At 39.8% G+C, this 26984-nt stretch overlaps 1 protein-coding gene across 1 annotated transcript; it reads right to left on the bottom strand.

The window, feature by feature from the left end:
* Positions 1-10451: 10451 nt before the first annotated feature.
* LOC105935199 (trypsin-3) lies at positions 10452-26415 on the bottom strand. Its single transcript, XM_012875486.3, has 5 exons — positions 26336-26415; positions 20985-21144; positions 15473-15614; positions 15124-15390; positions 10452-10924 (listed from the first exon to the last, which is right to left on the bottom strand). The coding sequence occupies exons 1-5, from the start codon at positions 26388-26390 to the stop codon at positions 10754-10756; spliced, it is 795 nt and encodes a 264-aa protein (XP_012730940.1). The 5' UTR covers positions 26391-26415; the 3' UTR covers positions 10452-10753.
* Positions 26416-26984: the final 569 nt, after the last annotated feature.

Below are 26984 nucleotides of genomic sequence, written 5' to 3'. Positions count from 1 at the left end.
GAGGTTAATTAGAAAATATTAGCTAACAAATAGCATCATGGAGACCAACAAGCACAGCAGACAGGTCGTGGACAAAGCAAGGGAGAAGTTTTAAGCAGTTAAAAAAATTATAATCCAAGCTTTCACCATCTCAGAATGTCCAATCCATCATCTGAAATCTGAAAAAGTATGGCACAACTGCAAACCCATCAAGACATGGTCACCCACCTAAGTTAAATTCAATTCAATTTTATTTATATAGCACCATTTCACAACACATATCATCTTTAACCAAATTATACTGATTGGTCAGAAAGTTTCATCTCTAAGGAAACCCAGCAGGTTGCATCAAGTCTCTCCAAGCAGCATTCACTCCTCCTGAAAGAGCGTAGAGCCACAGTGGACAGTCGTCTGCATTGTTGATGGCTTTGCAGCAATCCCTCATACTGAGCATGCATGAAGCAACAGTGGAGAGGAAAACTCCCCTTTAACAGGGAGGAAAACCTCCAGCAGAACCAGAGCCAGGCTCAGTATGAACGCTCATCTGCCTCGACCCACTGGGGCTTAGAGAAGACAGAGCAGAGACACAATAAGAGAGTCAAAAAAACAACAAAAAAACCCAGAAGCACACATTGATCCAGGAATCCTTTCTATGTTAGAGAGTGATGGCGGATGATCTGCCTCCTCTGGATGATGTCAAAGCTAACAGAACGCCAGACCAGGTGTACCTTCTATGAAGAGAAAATGATAGAGAACAAAAAGTAAAAAATTGAAATAACAACAAATGAGGCAACCTGGAGAACAGTAGAACTCAGCAGAGTGAGAAAAATAGGCTCTGATGTCCTCCAGCAGCCTAAGCCTATAGCAGCATAACTATAGAGGTATCTCAGGATAATCTAAGCTACTCTAACTATAAACTTTGTCAAAATGGAAAGTTTTAAGCCTAGTCTTAAAAGTAGACAGGGTGTCTGCCTCACGGACCAAAACTGGGAGTTGGTTCCACAGGAGAGGAGCCTGATAGCTAAAGGATCTGCCTCCCATTCTACTTTTAGAGACTCTAGGAACCACCAGCAGACCTGCAGTCTGAGAGCGAAGTGCTCTGTTTTGGAACATACAGGGTAATCAGAGCTCTGATATATATATATATATATATATATATATATATATATATATATATATATATATATATATATATATATATATATATATATATATATATATATATATGATGGAGCTTGATTATTAAGGGCTTTATACGTGAAAAGGAGAATTTTAATTTCTGTTCTTGACAGGAAGCCAATGAATGGAAGCTCAGAACTCTTGCAGAACTCTTGAAGTGGGCAAGACAACAAGAGCATTAATCAGAGAAGTGTCTCAAAAGTCTCACGGTAGCGCTCTGGAGGAGCTGCAGAGAAGCACTGCTCAGCTAGAACAATCCGTGTCGGGGTCACCATTAGAATTGCCCTCCACACATTAAATCTTTGTAGAAGGATAACAAGAAAAAAAGCTATTGTTGAAACAATGTAACAGCAAATCCTATTTTCAAAAGGCCAAAAGGAAACATGACATCTCCCCAAACCCACCATGACAGAAGGTGGAGGCGGCAGCATGTTTTAAGGATACTTTAGTTTAGCAGAGACATGGAAGCTGGTCAGAGTTGGAAAGTCTTGAATGCTTATGTTGACAGATGCCTTCTGTCTCATCAGACTGAGTTTGAGCTGTTTTTGCAAAGAAGAATGAACAAACATACCCTGAGAGACACTGAACCCATCACAGCTGAACATGTTTCTTCACAGCAATGACTCACGGAGCTGAATATTTATGCATGAAAACATTTTCAAATCTATATTTTTTTAAAACCAAAATGAAAACCTTGAATTATTTTCCTTCCACATCATAATTGTGCCCTGCTTCGGGTTAGTCAGTCCTATTAAATCCCATTTTCCTACAACGAAGTTGTAAATTTAGGTATCCAGAACCTTCTTTTTTTTTAAGCTTGCTCTATTCCTTGCTGTCTGTAACAACTGATGATTCCTTCTGTCACTATTTTAAGCTCCCATGGGCAAACTCTGTGCTGTGCCCTGTGAGGTGGAAGTAGTCTAAAATGGACCATCTGATTCAGTCAGTCAGCCTACTCGTTATCCTCTGCGTTTGTTTTTCCGACTAAGCCCAGCCTTCATGTTTGGTCTCTAAATAGTCAGAGAGTGGTTTTCAATGTGGAAAAAATCTAAAAGTGGAATCTGGACTACATACTACAACTGCTATCTGTGATCATTCGACAATAAAAAAAAAACATTTGAGGGATGTGGTGATGAAGGGGGAAAAAGTCAGAATTCAGCCTTTGCCTTGAGCCAATTATTCGATATTTTACACGTCCCAGTTGTCCCAGTTTCATCAAAGAACCTCCTGGCAGGCAGCATGAAAAATGATTATGAAGAGAAATAATAAAGTGCACTCATCTCTGCAGGGTCAGAAGACAAAGAGAGGATGTAGTGGTGGGGGGGAGAGAGAGAGAAAAAGGTTGTTTCTGAGTCTTTGGTCGTAACGAGAGCAGCATAAAACCATCTCAGCATCTGTTAGCTCCCCCCCCCCCTTAATTTAAACAGTTAAACCTCCCAGACTCTCCATCAGAGCAATATTGAAAATGGAAAAAGCAGAGACACTGAGACAACTAAAGCCGCCTCTGTTCTGTTTGATCGCTCTTCCTCTCATATTTCCCGTTAATGAAGCATCTCAGAAGCACAATTACTGATTTTTTGAGTTTTTTTATTGTTGCACCAGCATGATGTAACATTTCCATGTGCAGACACATCACTTCAGAGGACGGGCTTGTTATTATCAGTGCCAGCAGGCCTTCACTTTACTGTTGTTTTCTTGTTCCTCTTGCTTTAATGATCAAATGCCCTCTGGTGGTTAAAATGAGTCGTGTGCGTTTTCAAACTCCTGCAGCATCGACTGCTCCTGTGCTTTGCTCTGAGAATGTTGGGATCCGTTTGGTTTGCTGAGAGGAAGCGAAACAGAAATAACCCATACATTTATAATATTTGACCCTAATAAGATGTTAATGTGCAATGATTTTTAGGTTCTTGATCTGGGTAGAATATACTGCTAAGAAAAACTGAAACCAAAAAGGTGCAGTATTTTAAATAAACAACTTTGACTAGGATCATTGAGATCAAATTCAGTCAAGCCCCATGTGTCGGACAAAAGATCTGGCATTTTACTCCAGGACATTTTGGAGGAATTTCTGGTTGGTATCTCGATGCCTATGGCTGCAAAACCAACCAAAAAACATCTAATCTATCCACAGCTATGCTTTACAGTCAGTATGAGAAATTTTCCTCATATGTGTTTTTTTATTTACGAATGTTGGAATGTGCATTATTGCCAAACATCACTTATTTGGTCCACAGAACATTATTTCAGAGCTCTTGTGGTTTATTTTAATTTAGACCCAACTTTGCAAACTTAACTAGAGATTGTCATTTTTTATAACAGAGAAGAGGGTTTTAGTTTGCTTTACATCCAGATTAACCATACTACACTGCAAAAAGAGAACTAAAAATAAGTAAAAATTTTCTTGAAATGAATGTATTTGCCCTTGATTTGAGCAGGTAAATAAGATTATTTGCCAATGGAATGAGCATATTTACCCTTAAAATAAGATAATTAGAAATCCTGCACTTGAAATAAGGTGATGGAGATGAATTGTTCCTATTTTAAGTGCAAAAATCTTATTCCATTGGCAAAATTGGCCTATTTACCTGCTCAAATCAAGGAAAAATACTTTAATTTCAAGAAAAAAATTCTTATTTTTAGGTCTATTTTTGCAGTGTATGTCTCTTTTTTCCCCAGCTGTCTTATCATGAACTTTAACTAACTGAGGACTGCACGGTATTAAATGAGGCTCTTGGATTTCGCATGATTTTTCTCAAAACTGCACAGTCTGACATTAAAGTTTGAGACGCTGCCCTCTAAATAAAGGACAACTGTCTTAAATGTTTTCCACGTGCAAATAATTGTCCATAGAAGGATGGACTTCAATTTGTTTGTAACCTTTTGCAGACTGATAGGCAACAACGGTTGTTTCCCTAGGGTCATTGCTGATGTCTTTCCCACTTGACGTTTGGTTATGCGCCCTGACCAGCTAATTGGATAAACTCCTGCTTCTAGAGAGGTAATGAGCGGCTAATCAAGTGCTTTATTTAGCAGCACCTTGCTGTTACTTTTACTCTTCATTCCTGTGAGGGGAGTTCGGCTGTACTTAGTTTTTTTCCTGCGCAGTTTTTACATTTGGGCTTCGGTTTTGTTTAATAAATAATGATTATGGAGTGTTTATTCTCTCTTAAGGGCAGATTTAAATAGATTCAGAATCTGACTAAGACCAGATGATTGAACATATTTTATTTTGTGAAAACCGGGAATTGAAAGCTGGTGTACTTTCTGTTCTGCGTCACTTTAGATGAATGGATGAGTTGGACGGTCAGGTAGATTGCTGCATGGTTATCTCACTTGTATCTTTGTCGCAATTGTTTTGTTTTAGTAAGCAAAATGACTCAAAAGTCTCGAACAACGACCACATGCAGAGCTTGGCAAGTTGTATTACAAGCTAACCCTGATTTTAGCTTCTCCACAACTTTATCCCTGAGCTGTCTGCTGTTCATTAATTTTCTCTAAACGCAGGAATTCTCAAACTTTTCCTGGCCAGGGACTCCCTAGCACAGTAAAGGTTGTCCAAGGACCCCTTTAGATTGCACATGCTGATAGTATTTTTAAACACCCCTTTGTACTGTTAAATACATTAGGGATTATGTATGATTTTAAAAATACACAAAAGGACACCTAATATTGGAGATCCTCATTCTTGATGTAACTTTTGTCATACTTTCTAATTTTAGCTGGTTTGGCTTTGACCCTACTTGATGATGTGGACGGAGTTAAATACTTGTCCATTGTGTTATTTAGCTCAACGCAGACGCAGTGCCTCCTCAGGCCCAACAACATGCATTTCACGGACCCTCAACTCGTGGACCCCAGTTTGAGGGCCGCTGCTCTAACAAACCTCTGAAGCCATCACTAAACAAATGTACTGAAATTGAAATTCACACAGAAAAATTTTGTTTACCAATTAGATGGCTTTTAAAGGCTTTTGTTTGCACTGGATTTGATTTAAAAGTATAAAGGGAGCTCAATACAAATGAACACTGACAGGAGAATTTTTAAAAACCATGCTTGACAATTGTTCATTACATGGTGTTAGTCCATAAAAAATTCCAACACAATACAATATATTTGTGGTTGTGATGTGACAGAATGTTAAAAAGATCAAGGGGTATTAATATTTTTGCAAGACAATGTATAGTAAAGAAAAAAAAATGTCCTTGCTAAATTAAAAGCATTCATATATATTTGTATGCTTTTTATTATTTTTAGGTGGTTTTATTGCAAAACTAACTATAATTTCATAGGGTTTGTCGGCTGTTTAATGTCATGAAGTGGCATTTAAGCTGTTTACTAAGTTCCTAAAAGTTATCTGTAGAGTATAGAAATAGTTCATCTGAGTCATTCTTCCACCTTCGTTAAAATGTCAAACATGAAAGGAAACTTTATCCTTTAAATGAATAAAACTTAGCAGAAGTCTGTTGACACCAGCAGCCCAGTTCAGGGAAAATAAGTCATCATTATTGTGAATTATGTTTTGTTTTCTCAGCTGCCACAAAGCCCTGTCCTTTGGGAGAAGCTATTCAGGTAATGGTCACAATCTGTTTTGCTCAATCAATACGTTTCAAAGCAGCACAGAGGGGCGGGTCTCTTTTTATGACCCTGGAAACGTATAGAGGGCTTAGGTGAATCATGTCAGGGGATTTAGAGGAAGACCTTGTACAGAGGCTTTCCCATGCAAGAACAAAAGGATTCAATCTTCATGTAACCAAGCCTGTGAAATCAGAGGTATAAAAGAGCGTGAAATCCATCAATCAGCCGAGGCGCTGACACACCCATTAAAACAGAGCAAATCGGGCCAAGCAGTGAAACCAGAGCTCCCCTCAAAGTAGGCCATCAACTATTCATCCTGTTGTGACGGCCAACACCTATCGGGTGCGATGCAGCGTGCGCTCTCTGGGCCGTCTTTATGACCGCTCGTGTTTTACAGGAAGCCCAGCTGACTGAGGCTGCTGCTCTGCGAGGGCGAGGAGGAGAAAGAACGAGTCAAACGATTCTTGGAAGCCATTACACAGATTGCTCCGAGGGACGAGTGGCGCCATGCATATTTGATCACGCTGTTCCAGTTTTTGCGATAATTCATCAAGTGTTCAAGGAAGACCAGTGACAAGCCAACACTTTTTTCACCGTTTACCAAATGGATTCATGAAAGCTTTTTTTTCTTTTTTAAATATTCATCAAATACTTATTAATTCTCCTCATGCAGCAACTTTCTATGCATCTACTGTCCAATACTGATGATGACTGAGTCTACTTAATTCAAACAACCTGTGAAATCTTTTCTTGAAGTTTGCAAAAGCAAAACTGCACATCACTGTGTAAAGCAGTCGTTTATTTATGTGCATACAAGAAAACAATTCATTGCTTGGTGATAGTATACATGATGGCATTTTCGTCCCCTACTGTTCCCTGATTTTGCTCACTTCTCTGTCTTTGAGATGTCTTCTACATAGTAATCCTGGCTGCTACTCCACAAATAAATCACCAAGTATACCAAGGAGCAGTAAAGGCTTAAAAAAGAAGATTGTTATTCACCACATAGGGAGGGGGAAACAATAAACATGCCTTTTGTTAACTCTAGGATTTTAACATATGTTGCCTTTACCAAGCTTGGAGCTTTTTGATTTTTTTTTCTAACCTTGACTATATATGACCATACACCATATTGTGGAATATGGCAAATGGTAAAATTATTTATTTAGCAAGAATTTAGCCAAACTGTTCTTTATGGTCACAGTGCTTCTTGGCAATAAATGTAATTAAAAGGCTGTTTATTTACCCTTTCAAATTCTGCCATGTTTGTGACAAAAGTGCATTTGTGGGTCAAAACCTCTCTGCCAATGCCATACAACTTATTCTGCTACTGGCTCTTGTTCGGTGTTGGTTATTGACTTGGACGATGCAAGTTTGAGGAACCACCTCCTCCTTATGCCTGACACCACATCGGTGGGGAATAACTGCCTTCTTTAACCAGCATTAGTCCTAAATCAATCAATGTGGCTGTGTTGCTTATTCTGGTGCTAACAGTATGCCCAAGCTGATCCCACAATGTGGGTAGTGGACAGGACTGCAATCAGGCCACTCCATCCTCTCCATTTGTAAATTCCTGGAGCCATCTCTTAAAATTGCATCTCTCTTGCAGCATTCATTGACATCTTGTAAGATACCAAACAGTAGGCATGTGGGAACACCACTGGTCGCAGAATCCCATCTCGATATCTCTCTGTGTTGAGACCGCCACCACTGATGACAAGCCTTGTTTTCCTTGGGAGGGAGATGCTACCCCATGCCATCCCACTGTCTCCACTTATAGCTGTTTTCATTGACACAACCGATATACTCAACTGTGCTGCTCAACCCACAAATACAGTCTACTTACAAATATGACCCAGTTTAAAGGAAAAAAATAAACCGTCTTTCCAACAATTTGGGATTTAGTCCCAATAGGCATTCTTACAACAAAGAAATAATCTGCCAATCCCAAATTTTCATTTTTGTGTGCCAACTATATACAAGACTGTAGAACTTGAGAATGTCTTTGTCTTTTACCATGACTATACATCCACATGAACAAATGAAAAAAAAACACCTTAGGCAAGGCAACTTTATTTGTAAAGCCTGTTTCAGTAACAAGACAATTCAAAGTGTTGTACCTGAACAGAACAAAGAAAAGAAAACATTACAGAAGAAAGTACATTGCAGTGGAACAGTAGCAGCAGATTAAGATGTAAGACAAGTTGGACTACAAACGTCAACAATAACATTCAAAGGCAACTCTAAACAAATAGGCTTTTAACCTTGATTTAACGGAACTCAGGCTTTCAGCACTTTTACAGTCTTCTGGAAGTTTGTTCCAGATAAGTGGAACATAGGAACTAAATGCTGCTTCTCCATGTTTGGTTCTGGTTCTGGGTATGCAGAGAAGACCAGAACCAGCAGACCTGAGTGGTCTGGAGAGTTGATACACTGATAACAAGTCTGTGATACATGTTTGGTGCTACGCCATTCAAGGATTTATGGACTAACATAAGTATTTTAAAGTATATTCTCTGAGATACTAGTACAGCTTAGAACTGAGGTGATATACTCTAATTTCTTAGGACAGCAGCAATCTGGAGGTTTTGACCAACATTAATAAGACCCTCCCCTTCCACCACATCTGAAAGCTGCGCCATTGGATGGAGATCTAGAGATTGTGGAGGCCTTTGGAGTGGCGTGAACTCATTGTGGAGTTCAAGAAATCAGTTTGAAGTGATTTAGGCTTCCAAGCATGGTGCCGTATCCTGCTGGAAGTAGCCATCAGAAAACAGATGCACTATGATCATGGTCGCAAAGAAAAAACTTAGACAGACTCTAAAGTGCACCTTGAAAATATTTTCTTCACTTTATACCATCGCCTCAAGCCAGAACCATACACCCAATGCAAGATGGATCTTTGCCTCCATGCTGTTTATTACAAACTCTGAACCCTAACATCTGAAATGTTGCACTTAAGGCTGAGTCTCATCATATCAGGCAACATTTTACCAACTGATTCAGGTGATCAAATCAACAACTCAAACAATTGACCCTATCGAGACGGCGGGGGTGGGTGGTGGGGAGGGACAAGCAGGCCGTTGATTTGCATTTGACTTGAAATGCTCCAAGGAGAATGTGTATCGTCTATCTATCTATCCAACCATCTATTATTCATACCCACTTATCCATGCAGGGTCACAGGGAGGTTGGTGTCTTTCTCCAGTGGTCATTGGGTGAGGGGCGGGGTACACCCTGGACAGGTCACCAGCCTATTACAGGGCATCAGTGTGCTTAAAATCCACAGCTCCCAAACTCCAGGGTGCATAAGTGCAAGCCTCCAGCATTGGCAAGAAACTCCTGGCTTGGCGTCAACACAAATTCACAAAAACCGAGGGAATGTCCAGTTTTCTTCAATTTAAGCCTTTTGTCATTGCCATGACTCAATGATTGAGAATCTGCACAGGCAACCTGCTTTTGTCCAGTTTATGTGAGCCTGTGGAAATTATTTGTCCCAGTTTCCTGTTCCTTGCTAACCTAAGTGGCCCTCGCTGAGTTCTACTGCTCCTGTAGTCTGTCTATTTCCAGGTTTCATGTGTTTCAGAGATAGTATTGTGAACACCTTGGATCTAACATGGTGTAATTACACCTACTTTTGTCCTTCTATCATCTAAAACCAGTTGGCCATTATCCTCTGACATTAACAGGACATTTACATCCGCATAACTGTCAGACATCAGATATTTTTCTTATTTTCTGTGTAAACATGTGAGCTGATTATATCTAAAAATCCCAGCGGATCATCAGTTTCTGGATTACTCACTTATATCCTCTTTCTTCCTCTTTCCGATGCTCAGTTTAAACTTCAGCAACTCATCTTCAGGACGTCCTTCTTATATTGAGTTGCTTTTGTGTGTTGGCTGATTCACTATTCGTTTTAAAAAGTAATTAAACAAGTCTACCTGATAAAGTGGCTGGTGAGTGTACATTTAACATTCAGAACATCAATTAGCCATAACAACATGAACATCAGTCAGGTCCCAATTTCTGTTGGTTTGACCAAAAAAAAGTACAGTAGATATTTACGCTCTAGATTATGAGGTTGATTTTCAATAGCCATGGTTCTAATACTGTGATTATAATGCTACCATAACACTGGAGTATAAAAGCTGTCTGGGTTACATTTGGTGGTTCATACCATCCACTGACAAGGTTAATAATAAGATAATTAATCATGGTAATAAGCTAAAATTTGGTTTGCAGCTGAGGGGTGGAGATATAGTATAATTTTTGATATTTGCACCAATCTGAAGCTACTAGGAGAAGAAATGCAGAGGAGAATCTTTTGAGAAGCCCTGTGGAGAATGAATGACAGGCAACTGGGAATAAATGTAAGTGAAATATGGTCTTAAAGATAGACAACAAGCTTGTATGAAACAGTGTCACTGCTTTTAAATTGTTTTTATTGTTTTATATTTGTGCATATGTATTAATTGGTTTTATTTTTGTAACCAGGTTGTAGTGTTTTTGCAGATTTCTGCCCAGGTCCCCCTTGAAAATGAGATCCAGATCTCAACGGGGTTTACCTGGTTAAATAAAGGGGGGAAAAAAGTCCATTCTTAGTGCTTAGGGCACTCTGTAATTTCTGGAAACTGAAATATGTAATGTACTGTATTTTTAGTTTTCTAGTTTTAGTTTTAGTTTTTTTTAAGTGTTTGGCACCATAAACAATTGTTTATGGTGCCAAGGGGCCAGTTTCAATGTCAAAATAGCTTAACACATGAATTGAAATGTCTTGTTCCAACATTGGTAACAGGATCAATTGTTTCACCTGGCAATGCTCATAATGTTATGGCAATTTGAGTCAATGAGAAATCTAGCTCTCAGCCTGAAAAACACACATGACTATTTCCTAAAATATGGGACCGTCCCTGGATATACCCCCCAACGTGCTCCTGATACAACACGTGTAAAATTAGATCAAAGAAGGCAACATTGAAATGAGGACGTCACATCTCCAATGAGTTAACACTGAGCTCTAATTCTTCTTACATCTGCCGTAGAAGCTAAATATGGTAGTTTCTATCCAGCGGCGGAATTTGGACACGGCGGTGTAGACTCCAGGAAATTCAGCGTCAGCACATCCTCTTCCCCACGACACCACTCCATAGACCCGCCCGTTACAGACAAGTGGGCCACCAGAGTCGCCCTGAAAGGTCAGCACAGACAACCATTAGGGGCCGTTTTGGGATTTGAGATCTCTAACACAGGTAACAATTTGCCAAAATCGCTATTTTCCGTCCGCCCATCCATCCATCCATCCATCCATCCATCCATCCATCCATCCATCCATCCATCCATCTTCTAGCATGACTATCCCTTGTAGGGTCGCAAGGGGTGCTGGTGCCTATCTCCAGCTGCCAATGGGTGAGAGGCGGGGTACACCCTGGACATGTCGCCAGTCTATCATAGGTTATTTTACATGAAAACAAATATTGAGTTCTGATGAGGATTAAAACAAAATATCATATTTCTCCTATTTTATCTTCCCTTCAGTGACTTTCTGTTAAATCCAGAATATAATTTAAAATTCTCCTTCTCGCATATAAAGCCCTTAATAATCAAGCTCCATCATATATCAGAGCTCTGATTACCCCGTATGTTCCCAACAGAGCACTTCGCTCCCAGACTGCAGGTCTGCTGGTGGGTACTAGAGTCTCTAAAAGTAGAATGGGAGGCAGATTCTGTAGTTATCAGGATCTTCTCCTGTGAAATCAACTCCCAGTTAGTCTGTGAGGCAGACACCCTGTCTACCTTTGAGACCAGAACTAAAATTTTCCTTTTCGGTAAGGCTTATAGTTAGTGTCTTAGGTTATCCTGATCTATCTCTGTAGTTATGCTGCTATATGCTTCAGCTGCTGTGGGACATAAAGACTAATTCCCCTCTTCCACGTTCTCCTATTCTCTAATTATGCATCACCTGCAGTTATTGCAACCACTGACTTCATGATTTCTCTCCCACTAAGTACATGCACACAGTTTTTAATCATAGATTTAATTTTCTAAATGAATTATCTTTTTTAATTGTGTTTCTGTGCTAGATTAAGCCACTAAAGGAGCCAGTGTTTCCAGCTACTATTTACTTTTTCTTTAACATAGAATGTAATCTGACTCCAGTGCTTCTATACTTTTTTTCGTGTATGCTCTGTCTTCTCACAGCTCACAGTCATGTCTGGCAGATGGCCTGACTCTGCTCAGTATTACATCAAGTAAGTTGAAGACTCCATGCCATCAAGTATCCCCTGTGGCAGTTTTTTCATGAAGAGGTTTGCTGCAAAGTCAGGAACTTGGGGTATGGTGCCACCATAGTTTAGTTAGGAAGGATACTTTCGAGGTTTGCTGAGAATTGTTACTATATCGATAAACTGCTTTGAACTATTTCCTTGGCTTAGTATGATCTGTGATCCATCAAAAGTGCATAAAGGTCTTTGAATATTATATACTAGGTCACTGATATTTCTCTCGTATATACTCTCTTTTTGATAAAAACATTGTTGATTTTTTCAGCACCACATAATAAAATGGTCATATTAGGTTATTCCAAAAAGAAGCCGGAATAAATCACTGCTAAGACCCAAATGTAATTATCTCTCTGCAAATTATTCATAACTTAATATGTTAATAGGAACCTTTCCTTTTCTTCATAACCTATTACATTTTTAATATAAACATTAAAATGTATACATTAGTATGGCAGCAAGCCTCATGAGGTTTCAGAGTTTTCTGTTGTAATCAATGTGTACTTTTTTATCTTGTGGAAAATAAACTGAACACATTAATCACAAATGAATGTCTACTACAACAACATCTGCATATTTATCCGCTGCTGAAAACAAATTGCTTACCTGACACTAATGAACTTTTGATGGAAACCATTTACATATTTACCACACATTTCTGGAAGAAAGTTTTTCATCATTGTCATTAAATGTTTTTCACAATGGCGAACACCATTTCAATCTAAGGCAGTTAGAAATTTTTAGGAGGAAATGGAAACAAATACAGCATTGATTTTGACCTTTTCATCAGCAGCGAAACAATATCAACCTATTATGTAGCTCAGCTTGTGAATAGATTATCCCCATACTAACTGGAAAAATAATGATAATAAATCATTCATATTAAATAGTCCCCTTTTAAACAAAGTGTTCAAAATAAATTAGAAACATGTTAAATTGACCAACCTGAAATATTACCACACTGAGATGTCAAACCTTCATGGCAGCCTTATTGACTCTCTTTATTTATTACATTTTTTTAACCTTTTTTTATTATAAAGCAACTGCTCCCACAAATATCTGCACCCATAACAATTCCCATGAAATAAACGAGAAACACAATTTTTAAAATACTTTTTACAGATTGTGGTAGACATTTCATGTGCCACATTGTTCAATCCATCTTAATCAGTCTTCAAAATAGGCAATACAACAGAACATGACATTCCAGTGAGGCAGATGTATGTTCATCATCACCAGTCAGGAAACTCCAGCAAGAAAATTACAAAACACAGCATAATATAGTCTCAGTTAAAAATGAAATGTTTAAAATATTTGAAATGGTGGAAAAACAAACAACAAAGCTGGATGAGGACAAGAGTTTTAACCCAATGGACCAAAAGGACAGTGTTAAGGAAACTCAAAAGAGGTTGGCATTTCTCAATGACAACCATTAGATGCAAACTAGTTGTTTGAAAGGAATAAAAGCACATTTTGAAACATGCCACCAAAGTGGGTGGTTCTAAGAGACACGGCTAAGTGTGAGGATGAGCGGTGGGGGTTTAGTGGGGCTCAGGGCTGCGGTCAGGATGAGGGAAAGTGACATGCTGAAACATGGAGCAACCAGGGCAACATCTGGTGGTTTTTCACACCCCTCGTCACCGGAGGTCGAGGGAGCCCAGCGGGTCTGAGCGTTAACAGTTCAAGCCGCTGGTTCAAGGTGCTGACTCAGCAATGCTGAAGCCGACACTGCCGAGGTGGTGGAGGACAGAATGCGTTTCTGTTTTCTTTACCGTTTCTGAGTGGTAAAGTGACGCTAGCGGCTTGTTTGCTGACATGGACTAACGTTCGAAGCAGAGACAAACTAATGATCGATGCTCAAGTTGCAATATATGTGGGTAAGAGGTTGAGTTTCAGCGCTAAGCTTCAGAGTATTGGATTACATGACAGCCGTGGGTGACAACAGCCATGAATCCATTACTATATATATATATATATATATATATATATATATATATATATATATATATATATATATGTATATGTATATGTGTGTGTGTGTGTATGTATATATATATATATATATATATATATATATATGTATATGTATATATATATACAGTATATATATATATATATTAGTGCTGTCAGTTAAACGCGTTATTAACGGCGTTAACGTAGACCCATTTTAACGCCGACAATTTTTTTGTCGCCGTTAATCGCGTTTCAAAACACACACACCGTTCCCTAATGTTTTTTCACCCGCCGCGCTTTCCGGACTGTGTTTCTTTTACCCTCTGCGCTTTTCGTAGTTTCAAGAGTGCTAGAAAACTGTAGCAGAACAGACCCGTGCTGCGCTCACTGTTGCCAACAGTGAGCTCGTTCCTGCCCGTCTTAATCTTGAAATCGCCCACTCCTGTGAGATTTGCTTTGTGGCTTTTACTTGTGAAATGGAAAGCTAAGCATATGTATCATTGTAATCACCTGATACATTTTATTGAACATCTTTTTCAGTTCTAATCCATTGCATCAGCTTCAGGTCCCAACTTTTAGCATGCTACCAGCTTTAAAAAGAACTCTTTTATTTATTTATTTTTTACTCTTTCATATATTGTTTTTCTTTTTCTTTAAGCTTCACTGACTCACTCCACAAAACATACAGATTTCAGTCCCAAGACACACTGTGAGTTGACAAACCTATTGACCTCCAACTATCAGTACAGGTACAAAAACAGTCCAGAAAAATGATTGCGCCCCCAAAGGTCCGTTGTTTGCCACAGATGACTGAATGAGAGCGAGAGAAAGGCCATGAAAATGGTAAAAGTCTGTTGCAGAATGATTGAGCTTTTTGCAGAGATATATATATATATATATATATATATATATATATATATATATATATATATATATATATATATTTGTAAGCTTTATGTTATTGTGGATCAAGAGCATGTGACTGGGTGCTGGGAGAGAAGCTGTGGTACTATATAAGGAGATCTGGAGTAGCAGAGGAGAAGTATGTTAGAGTGGGGCAGGACATGTAAGAGAGCTGTAGGATGTGGCCAATTAAAACGAGAAAATGTTATAAAACTGTATTCATACGCTAAATAAAACAATAAGGACCCCTTACCTGACAGGCATCTTTTCCACCAATGTTGTAGCCGGCACAAAGCATCTTGTCTGTGATGCTACCATCAAACGACTCACTGCTGTTACATTTTTCTGTAGAGACGATAGGAAGTGTGACGGTCCGAAGGGTGGCTGGAATCTGGCCCCCGCTGGGGCTGGTGTATCCCCATCCCGACACTCTACACATTGTGCCCTCTGCTATGGAGGCATCTTGCTTGGGCAGCAGAACGATGGACACATAGTTGTTTAGGTAGATTGGTTCCCTCAGCTGCAGACAGAGGGGACGATGTTTTTTTCATCAATTAGATGCACTCGGGAAGCGATTCTGTGACATTGTTCGCATTCCGTACCTTAATGAGCATGATGTCACTGTTGTTTGTTGAGCTGTTATACTGAGGGTGGGGCACCAAGAAGTGGGGGTAGATTTCCTGCTCTGTGCCTTCATAAATGGACAAAGAGTAGTCTCCTGCGACTATCACCATTCTGTTTACCCTGTGGGCGAAACAGGTGGGTGTACTGGATTAGCAATTGTTGCTGCACATCAATCTGAGAAGGCTTGGTTCATCTTTATATAGTGACAAAGGTTATTCAGAAATGCAAAACATTAAAACCCGTTTGTCAATCTAGTAGACAGTCCAATAAATTCCTTCTTTTTCTTCTTCTGGCATCAGCCATCTTCTATGGTGGGGTTTGTTGGAGCAGCAGCCTATCTGCAGCTGAGAGGAAGTGGTGGGCTAAACTCATTAGGAGGGCCAGCTCTGTCCTGGGATGCCCCGTGGACCCAGGGCAGGTGGTGGAAGAGAAAAGGACTATGAGAAAAATGTCATGCCTGATGGACAGTGTCTCCCACACCATGCATGGAGCTGCTGCTTAACTGGAGAGCTCTTTCAGTGACAGACTGCTGCATCCCAGATGCTCAAAGGAGCGCTTCAGTAGGTCCTTCCTCCCAGCTGCTGTCAGACTTTATAATCTCTGCTGCTCCCAACAAACTCAATAAGTGTTTACAACACGCTAATGGTTGCACGGTCTCTGATCTGATCAACAAACGTTTACAGTCTCTGAGATGCTAAGGTTTATCTGCACATGCCTTAGCTACTCTGAGGCACTGCTGTACTATCGTGCATATTGCATATTGTCTCATATTGTTCTGTAAATAGGCTGGCGTTTCCACACTCATTTTCTACTGGTGAACTTGAATATTTCCTCTTTGTTACCTGAGTATGCCATATTTTAAATAATTGTGCAATATTTACTCTGTTATTTATTTTTTACTCTTTTTTCAACCTCTCTGGTAAAGCTCATTCTCTGATGCTTTAGAACTACCTTCAGATTAGAATGGCTGTTTTTTGTTTTTCATTACCGAACATTGTGTGTAACTCTGGCTGCGTCTTCACCACTGTCCCGCCCGCGTTTCCCCATTGTGGAACAATAAAGGAATTTTTCTTTAATCTTATCTTAAATCTGCCCCCAAGTCCATCAAATTTAATGTCCTCCGAAAAATTCCTCCATTTCAGCAGCCTGCACTCGGACCACAACAAAGCCCATGTTTTGAATGATTTGTTTTGCATCTTTGGATATAATTTGGCATATTTTAATTTATAAAGAGATTAAAATTTTTATTTATTTGTAATTGATTAGACTTTTTTTCAATTTAATAATTATATTATTCTGCTGTACCACTTATTTTTCTCCTTCTTGGGCTGCTGTTCTCTGGGGGCCCATTTGGATGTCTGGGGTTCTGGTTTCCCATGTCTGTCTTGGCGCTCTGGGGGGCTGTTCTTTGGCTCCTCATACCCATTGTTGAGCATTTCTCTTATGGATAAACCTTACATATACGAGCACACTCTCTAACACCCACAGGTGCCTGGATCCAGGTGCTTATAGATACACTTCTATTCAAATAAACCCTGTAATTAGCTTTGGCTGCCACTAAATACATCTTGAATTAAACAATACTTTGTATTTTTCAGTGATGTTATCAAAGGCGTTGGTTGTTTGTACCTGTGATACTTTTTTGGTCGATTTTGTCATTCTTTCTTTCTTTCTTTCTTTCTTTCTTTCTTTCAGATTGAATTTAAAATATTCCCAAAATAATATTAAAAAAAAAAGTTTTTTGTATATGTATCAAACGTAGCACTATAGCGAAAGCAGTAATGCACCACTTGTGAAAGTGAATCTGTTGGGCTCTCTCTGACATTGAGAAAGCAATTCTTAGTGCTACACTGCCAGACAGGATAAAAATAAATATGTTTCTCCTGTTGTTCAGTTGTTCTCACCATACTTTAAACAGTCTTGGACTATCTTAAGCCGCCCGTTCCTGCCCGCCTTAATCTTGAAATCGACCACTCCTGTGAGATTTTCTTTGTGACTTTTAAATGTTCTACTTGTGAAATGGAAAGCTAAGCATATGTATCATTGTCATCACCTGATACATTTTATTGACCATCTTTTTCAGTTCTAATCCACTGCATCAGCTTCAGGTCCCAACTTTTAGCATGCTACCAGCTTTAAAAAGAACTCTTTTATTTATTTATTTTTTACTCTTTCATATATATATTTCTTTTTCTTTAAGCTTCACTGACTCACTCCACAAAACATCCAGATTTCAGTCCCAAGACACACTGTGAGTTGACAAACCTATTGACCTCCAACTATCAGTACAGGTACAAAAACAGTCCAGAAAAATGATTGCGCCCCCAAAGGTCCGTTGTTTGCCACAGATGACTGAATGAGAGCGAGAGAAAGGCCATGAAAATGGTAAAAGTCTGTTGCAGAATGATTGAGCTTTTTGCAGAGAAGCTTGAAAGCTGCTGGGAAGGCTGTGGGTTGACCTGGGCCAGGCCAGTCACTGTTAGCCTGTTTTTTTAAGCCAGCATCACAAAATGATGCCACATCATGCAAAATATTTACACCCCTTGAAATTTTTTCTTTCACATGAAAACCATAAATGTCAGTGTGCTTTATTGGGATTGCAAGTGACAGAGCAACACAAAGCAGCAATTTATCACGATGGCGAGGAAAGAAAATTATATATTTTTTTATTTTTACAAATAGCTACAAATCTTAAAAGTGTGTGGTATTTGTATTTAGCTCGACTTTTAATTTAAAATATCTAAACAAAATCCGGTGCCTCAAACAGTCCGGAGAAGCCACCTAATTTGATAGCAGAGTGTGCAATTTAATTTCAGTATAGATCCAGCCGCTCTGTGAAGGCCTCAGAGGATTGTTAGAGAACATTAGTAAACAAACAGCATCACAAATACCAAGGAACAAAGGAGGCAGGTCGGCGAGACAGTTGTGGAGCAGAACAGAGGATAAAACAATACCCCAAGCTTTGAACATCTCTCAAAGCTTTGTTAAATCCATCATCTGAAAATGGAAAGAGTGCTGTTGGTCAACTGCAAACCTACCAATGCATGGAGAGCACCTCTCAGAGAGGCAACCAAGAGACCCTGGGTAACTTTTGAGGACCGCAGAGACCCACAGTTAAGGTGGGAGAATCTTTACAGTCCACTGATCTGGCTGTAATGGAAGAGGAGCCACCAGAAAGTCTGTTCAGATAGAAAACCATAGGAACTTACATTGTAAGTTAGCCGAATGCCTGGTATGCTGGTGAAGATTCTCAGCCATCCAGGTCATGGTCATTCCAAAAAAAGTAAAAAACAAAGCAACTGGACTTGTTTTCCATAGTTGAAGACGTTTCGCTTCCACTCCAGGAAGCTTTCTCAATTCAATTAAATTTCTGTTGAATTTGCATGTTATCTAAGCCATTACAAAGCTTTTGTTTGGGCAGTAGTATAAAGCTTGGTAATCATCATTACTCTAGACCTTTTGAATTGAGAAAGCATCCTGGAGGGGAAGCGAAACGTCTTCAACTACGGAAAACAAGTCCAGTTGCTTTGTTTTTTACTTTTTTTGGAACGTATGCCTGGTAGATACCAACGTTAAACACTTTGTTTGATCAAAATGTGAAAATGGTATGTATGGACAAAACCCTTGTCTCCCCAGTTATACATCCTGGTGGCAGCATCATGCTGGAGGTGGGGGGGGTTGGTCAGAGTGAATTGTAAGACGGACAGAGCAAACAACTTGGTATTGCGTTCACCTTAAAATCCTAAACATACAACAATGGAAAGATTCATGTTTCAGAACTAAATCCAGCCAAGAATCAGAAGAAATATAGGGGGAAAATGCTGTTTCTCCACGAGTCTGGCTGAATTAGAGCTATTTTCCTAAAATCAATGGGCAGTGTCTAGATTTGCAACGCTGGAACAAACATACCCTCAAAGCACTTCCAACCATTGCTGTGCAATGGGTTCCTACATAGTACTGACTCAGGAAGGCTGAATTGAATGAATGAAATGAATGAATGAATGAATGAATGAAAACTTTATTGTCATTGTCACAAGAACAACGAAATTTAAAAAGTGCCATTGATCCGTGCATATGTTTAAAAAAACAATAATAAATAAATTATAAATAAATCTCTGTCCCTCAATTTACACACAATATAAGAAATAAATAACAAATAACTGATAAAAACAACTAAAAAATAAAAAATAGCACATTCTCACACACATCATCCATGATAATTAATGGTTGTTTTTGGTTGCATTTAGTTTTGTTATTGCTGTCGGGTAAAAACTGTCTCTAAAACGGTTGGTTCTTGTTCTGATTTCTCTGTATCGTCTGCCTGAAGGCAACAGTGTAAACAGAGAATATCCAGGATGAGAAGTGTCCTTTGTGATGGGTTGTGCCTTTTTTAGACAGCGGTCACTGTGCAAGTCCTCCAGTGAGGGGAGAGGGCAGTCAATGATTTTTTGGGCTGTATTCACAACCCTTTGGAGAACTTTCTTTTGAGCCGCAGTGCTGCTGTTATGCCATGTGCAGATACAATAAGTCAATATGCTCTCTATGCAGAATTCAAGTGAACCCTACGTTAAAAAAGGCTTACTTTAAAACATGTCTTAAACAAAATATGTTTTTCATTACACTTCACAATTATGCACTTCTTGGTGGCGGTCCGTCACATGAAATCCTTAAAAATCATATTGCAGGTTGTGTTTGTAAGGTGACAAAATCTAAAAAACTATAAAGAGAGTAAACAATTTTCCAGGATGACATATAAAAAAAATTAGGATTGTGTCATAAAGTATTTAAGGATCTATTGTCTGGATAAAGACTTTAGAGAGAAATGTGTTTCTTTTTTGTTGTTGTTTTTTTTCTATTTGAATATGTTTTCAGAGCTGTAACCTGACCATAACTCTGTGCTTATTAATAAGAGAGAGATAATTAGTTTGACACTATAAAACACAAAGGATTTGAAGTGAAAGCGTGTTATTTGTTGACTAAGAGGGAAGAAGGCAACCCGACGACACTTACAGCCGCTCACTAAATGTCATTTAACAATAGGTATAAAGTATCTGTTTGCTGATGTACTGATGTAACCCGAGGATCTGGATTAAATGCTCAACATGGTCTGAATTTATTGCCTCCTTACAGGCAGATTTATTTGCTTGTTATCCATATAAAACCGTGTTGTCTGCGAGCCTCCCTGTCATGTTTGTGTCAAATTGCAGAAGCACAGACTTCCATTGTGCGCTGCGTGTCATTTTTCATGTGCTTTATTTCAGCGCTGGCATTTAACAGGACTTTGCATCCGATATGGCTCGAGATGCCTGGAAGCAAGAAAGTCAAGCTGAGGTCTTTCTATGCTGCATTTCTCTGCGTGATATGACTTGCTCACAGAAAGTCCAAAACGTAGACTTTATTTTACCACCTCATCTAGTTTGTGGTTTGTGCAGAAGGTTCTGCAGCATCTATTCTCTACCGAAGCAAGTCATAAGAAGAAAAGCAGCTCACCCAATGTTACAATGTGCTGCTGTGATTACCCAGAATCTATTAATCAGGAAGCCCCCGCAGAAGTGCTGGCGGTTCGTTGTCTGGATCGACACGATGTACTTGATGGAGTGTGGGACCGGCGCGTATCCTCCCACTATGCGTTCCTTAGGAAGATCCTGACCTGAAACACACAGAGGGGCGCAGAGAGAAATTAACTCTGACTGGATTTGTGGAAAGGAACCGAGCTGACACGGTCGGGCTTTCATTCCAGCTGCGGCAGCATCAGCCAGAACAACACAAGTCGATGGGAGAGAACAACACAAATCTTCGCCGCACCGATCTCTATCGCTCAGCAGATCGATGAAGGACGATCTCATCTCAGGGCAGCATTGATTCCCTGCATGGATGAAGCTCAGCGTCATTATCTGGTGTTATCTCTTACTTACCCAAAGACAGAACTGGGATTTCTGCTCTTAACAGTGCACCGTAAAAGTTCACAATTTGTCACGTTGCAACCAGAAACACTGATGTATTTTATTGAGAACACAAAGATTGGACATAGAGTCCACCAGTTAATTATTTAGTCTAAACTAAAATATACCTCTTCTGTAAAGAGCCTCAGAGGACTGTTCAAGAATATTAGTGAACAAACAGTATTATTTAGACCAAGGAGCACAGCAGACAGGTCAGGGATGAAGTTGTGGAGATATTTAAAGAAGCATTTGGTTGTAAAGTAATATCCAAAGCCAGAGGTGGGAAGTAACTTGTTACATATAATCAGTTACATTTACCTTTTTGAGTAAAATGTACTTTTAGGAGTAGCTTTTATTGTACTTTACTTTTTAATTTTACTTGAGTCATATTATTACTAAAGTATCGCTACTCTTACTAGAGTAACATTTCTGGCTGCTCTACCTAACTTGACGAATAACAAACATACTTGTTTTAACCAAAAATGGACCAGAGAGACAAAAACCTAGACTTTTTGTTAAAGTGAGACTTCTTATTTGTACACAAGCTTTTTTATTTTAATGTTATTTTCTGTCTGCTGAGTTCATTGAACCAATTGGAGGTCAAATGAACATACAGTAAATGGTAGATATTATCATTGGAAGTACTTTGCACTGTTCTAACATACTGTATGTACATTAACTGCTGTAAGTATTGCTTTCAAGTTTAATTTTGAAAATAAAAATGGTTTGGAAAAGTTTATTCTGCCTGAATTTGTCATTTTGCAATTATGTCATTTTAAATTTTTTAAATTTTTTGCTTTAAAATGGCAAAATTTGCACATAACTTTATATTATTTGTCTGTTCCATTACATAATTTTGAAATATTAACTCATCAGCTGTTTTGATTAGTTACTCAGTACTTGAGTAGCCTTCTTACTGAAAAGCTTTTTTCTCTTACTTGAGAAACTTCTAGGCTGACTACGTTTTACTTTTACTTGAGTAAAAATATGTTGAAGTAGAGCTACTCTTACTTGAGTACAATTTCTGACTCCTCTATCCACTTCTGTCCAAAGCTCTGAAGATCTCATGGAGCGCTGTTTACTTCAGTATTTAAAAAGGGAAAGAGTGCGGCCACCCTGCCAAGGAGCTAAAGAGATTATTTCGTCAGGATTATTCAATGGACACAGAAACGGAAAGGTTGAAGAAAAAGGGATGAGGCAGAAAGCTAAAAAGGAGAGAAGGTGACAAAAATAGAGCAGTGGAAAAGAAGAGTGCAAGATAACATCCTCACAGTCTGCTTCTGCAGAAAGAGAGATAGAAAAAAACTGAAAAATCAGCCAAAAAGGGATCACAGGTACAAACAACCAGCGCTTTTGATAACATCTCTGAAAAATACAAAGTGTCATGTAACAGAGGATGTATTTAGTGGCTGCCAAAGCTAATTATAGTGTCAAACTGCATAGAGGTATATCTGTAAACATCTGGATCCAGGCACCTGTGGGTGTTTGACGGTGTGCTTTGCATATGTAAGGTTGTCCAAAAGAGAAATGCTCAACAGTGGTTACGGGGAGCCAAATACCCGTACCCCAGAGCGCCAAGGCAGACACCAGGGAGATCAGAACCCCAGAGGTCTGAAAGGGCCCCCAGAACACCGGAGCCCAAGAAGGGCCAACACAGAGATAGCTGCCTCCTCCAACCCAGAGAAGAGTAGAGGAGAACCCCAGGAAACCCCCCAGCAGACACGGTGCCGAAGCCCCCTGGGGCTGCAGTGATGAGCCCACAGGCTTCACCGGCAGCCAGCTACGCCAGCCAGATCCAGCCATGGGCCCAGAGACCAAAGACCTGAGGGCACACCACCCCCGAGCAGGGCCCCGACAGAGCTAAGGAGCTCAGGCCCCCATGAAGCAGCTGCCGGGAGCGAGCTACCACGCACCCAAGCACCCAGACCCGGACAACGAGGACCTCCCACAGACCAGCGGGTCAATGTGGATGGACTACACGCTTAGTGGAGACCTGAGATGGCCTAAGAGAGCGCCAACCTGACAAAACGTAAACAGAGGTACGCAGTCACATTCAAACATTCCCACCCTAATGCCCACACATGCGAACACTCATAACCCCACACGAGAAAAGACGTTGCGCACACACCTCAGAGGGACATCCAGACCCCGAAGGCGATCCCCCAAGTAAGGAGATCACTTAAGCCCCATTTACACCATACCTTGTTAAACCGAGCCAAGCCAAGACCAGTCCGAGCTTGGATCAGTTAACCAAGCCGAGCCTCGTTCTGACGACCGTTTACACATCACGCAATCCCGGTTCCTTGGTTGATACTCGCCTCCTAGTGACCATCTGCGGTACTACTGCTCTCTGAGATTGAAGGCGGGACAAAGCAAATCAAAACGGCGGCACCCGTAACATTCAGGAAGCTATGGTTGGACAGCACATAAACCTGAACTCAACATTCCCACAGTGAAACACGGTGGCGTTGGCATCATGCTCTGGAGATGCTTTTCCTCAGCAGGGTCAGGGAGGCTAGTCAGACTCAATAGGAAGACAGATGGCGCAGATTTGACCTCAGCAAAGTATTTATAGGCACTTATCTGCACATTTTTGGTAGTAAAGTTGCTACTGCAGTGTTTCAATGTATGCCATGCTGATAGATGAATAATTATTGGCTTGTACTGGTAATGGTAGCTTTAGCCTAGTCACTAGACGCTACAATTAGTGAGCCAGCCCAACTGTAAATGCTTTTAAGACAAATGGAAAACAACATGAGATCAGATTGCTCCCGAAGTATTCATGATAACACACAACCCTCTGCAGGTTCTCTGCCTACGATTCAGCGCTAAAATGGAAAAACAGTGAATACAAGTCAAGAACATTGTGTTTCTCTTAATGTTAGTCACCCAAACTTTGAAGAAATGTATGGTAACCTTGCCTGCAAGCTGAATTCTCACGGTATCGTTTGGGCCCGAACCAAAAACGGTTCGGGCCAATCACGCCGCAGTGTTCTGGTTTAAGGCAGGACATACCAGCTATGAAGAAAGCAAGAGCTGCTGAGCCCACAGTCAAAGCAAAATATACACGGCAGCACAGGAGGACACACACGTAGCTGCTGCTGTGACATCTGTTTGGTCAGAATACATGATTTATTGAAGAACAGCAAGATATTCTTTGACCTGCTGCTTACAACATTTTCATTCGAGACTGTGATTGGCTGAAACCAACCTTTGGTAGGTGGGCACTAAATGTTGCTTCGCCCAATCAGCTTGGAAGGTTCTGCTGAAAGTCCCCCCTTCCTCCAAATGGATTTGATGGGAGCAGACCTGATAATGTGCAAAACGGAGAGTGCTAAACATTCTCCGTCTGGCTTGCCAGGTTAAGTATGTGGGCCTGCGTGTCTGGAAATCTCCATTTAATTAATACCTTCTGGAAGAAACTGAAATATAAAGCACATTACAAAGCTCAATTTACAAAAGCTAAGTTCTCTTTTTATTTATTTTAATTTTTTAAGTTTTATTCCTCAATCTATGCCTAAAACTTACCAAATGTTCTGAAAGTCAAAAGTCAAGAGAGTTTTTTTTGATTGATTGATGGACTATATTGTCAATGTTTATTAAAATACAACAAAATAAAATAGGCATTAGTGGTGTACTTTAAAGAACTTCACAACTCAACAAGAGATTATCAGCAATTTTTCTTTAGGCAAACTGAAATATTTGTAATTAATCACAAACATTTATTCATCTAAGTCATCCTTTCATCCATTATGGGGGTCTGCCCAGGTGTTTTAGGGTGTGAAGGTACTCTCTTTTTAATGAACAAAGCTGTAGATCCCAGCAATAAGGAACAATTTCAGATATCACAGAAATTACCATCCAGGGTGAGGATATACCTCATTACTATCTCACATTTTGATCCGAAGCTATTCTTAGCAGCACTGGTGCATATCAAGACCAATTTGGAAACTTCATACTATGCATGCAGAAGAGATTGGATGTTGCCGAGCATTATGTACCTTGGAACATGACCTTTTGACATTTAAAGAAGGTTAGTTAAATAGAAGAATGTTGCGGTTTGGAGAAGGAACTTCCTTCACTTTATATGTTAAAGCTCAAAGATATCAAATCTTACACGAGCTGTAGTTCCTCATCACTCTTCCCAGATATGATGTAGGCTCGGGATAATCTTTTTCTCGCCACAAACCAGGGCGTCAGCCTCAACTACCCATTTGTTATTGTTGTCGCGAGCACTCGTCTATTGTTACGGGGGTTTCAAGTTAGTTTTGTGAATAAGCTCACTTTCTCTCACCTTTTTTTTCCTGTAAAATCTCTTCCATTGAAATAAGATCTATGTTACCTTGTGTAAGGAGGAAAGCCGTGTACTTAGTTGCATCCAAATAAGAATAAATGTTTGAATAACCTTCTGGCATGTCTATTAAAAGAGCATTACTACCCATGTTGTAAAGGTTAACATTTGTTAATTTGATTTTGGCATTATTTAGCTAAATACCGTTTGAATGATCTTTTCTGAAACCTCCCAAACTTTTTATTTCCAGAGGAAGTCTCTACCCTCCATACTCTGCTAACTTATTGCTCTGCTTGTGCTTGACTTCGAGCGACAAGATGCTAAATCGTACTCTGATGTAAAAGCCTTTCAGTCACACTTTGGCTCTCAGTGGAGCGTAAAAGCTGCTAATCTCAAAATGTGCTAAAAGGGTTTCTTTCAAAGATTCATCAAGGACGCTAATACATTAGGCACACACCAGCGCGCACTCACTTTAGGAACATGATTAAGTTGGCTAAATTTACAATGCTGTGTTGCAACAGCCTCTTTCCTCCCAATCTAATGTCACTCAAAAGTATCTGATGATAATTTATTTAAACGTTTAACTGAAGTTAAAGAAGCGTACTTACAGCTCACAGTCAGGACCTCCAGCACTATGCAGAGCAACAAAGATGCCACGTTCATGGTGAGACAAAAGGAAGAGCGGTCTTCCCGCAGCGAGAGGCTTAACCTGTGTGATACCTGTCTAATTAAAGGGGAAGGCATCTCACCTGCACTCTCGGGTTTCCATTAGTTTCTGTTTCCATGGTCACGTCCTTCTCAGGCCAATATATAATTGAAACGTTCTTAACATTGTGTCACTGCTTCCATGACCTATTCAGGCTAAACGGATAAAAATAAATTTCAGTTTATTGTTAGCTCTTTTACGGTCACATTAAATGTTAAAGTGGGAACACAAGCCTGACAGGTGTGGCATTTTTATCAGCCTCCCTGATGTTATAGCAATAGCAGGTATGTCCGGTGTTTGACCCGCTGTCTCCAACGGCAGCTGAAGCTTCTAATACAGATCGATATGTCTACTGTCACAATAAATGAGAGAAGAAAGAGTAAGGCTCTCGGTTGCTGGTCATATGCTGTCCAGTCTTCTCTCACTGATTTCCCCAGGAAGGACTAAAATAAGGGTCCCGGCAGTTAAAAGCTGCTGTATCGCGGCAGGTCAAGGCAGCATGTCTGGAGCCGGCCGGTCATTAAAAATGGAGCAGGTTTCATCTCAGCTGC

Source organism: Fundulus heteroclitus, chromosome 1, assembly GCF_011125445.2.
Source record: "Fundulus heteroclitus isolate FHET01 chromosome 1, MU-UCD_Fhet_4.1, whole genome shotgun sequence".
In the NCBI taxonomy this organism is placed as follows: domain Eukaryota; kingdom Metazoa; phylum Chordata; class Actinopteri; order Cyprinodontiformes; family Fundulidae; genus Fundulus; species Fundulus heteroclitus.
The sequence above is the reverse complement of the archived record's forward strand: the minus strand, read 5'-3'. Positions and strand labels throughout refer to the sequence as shown.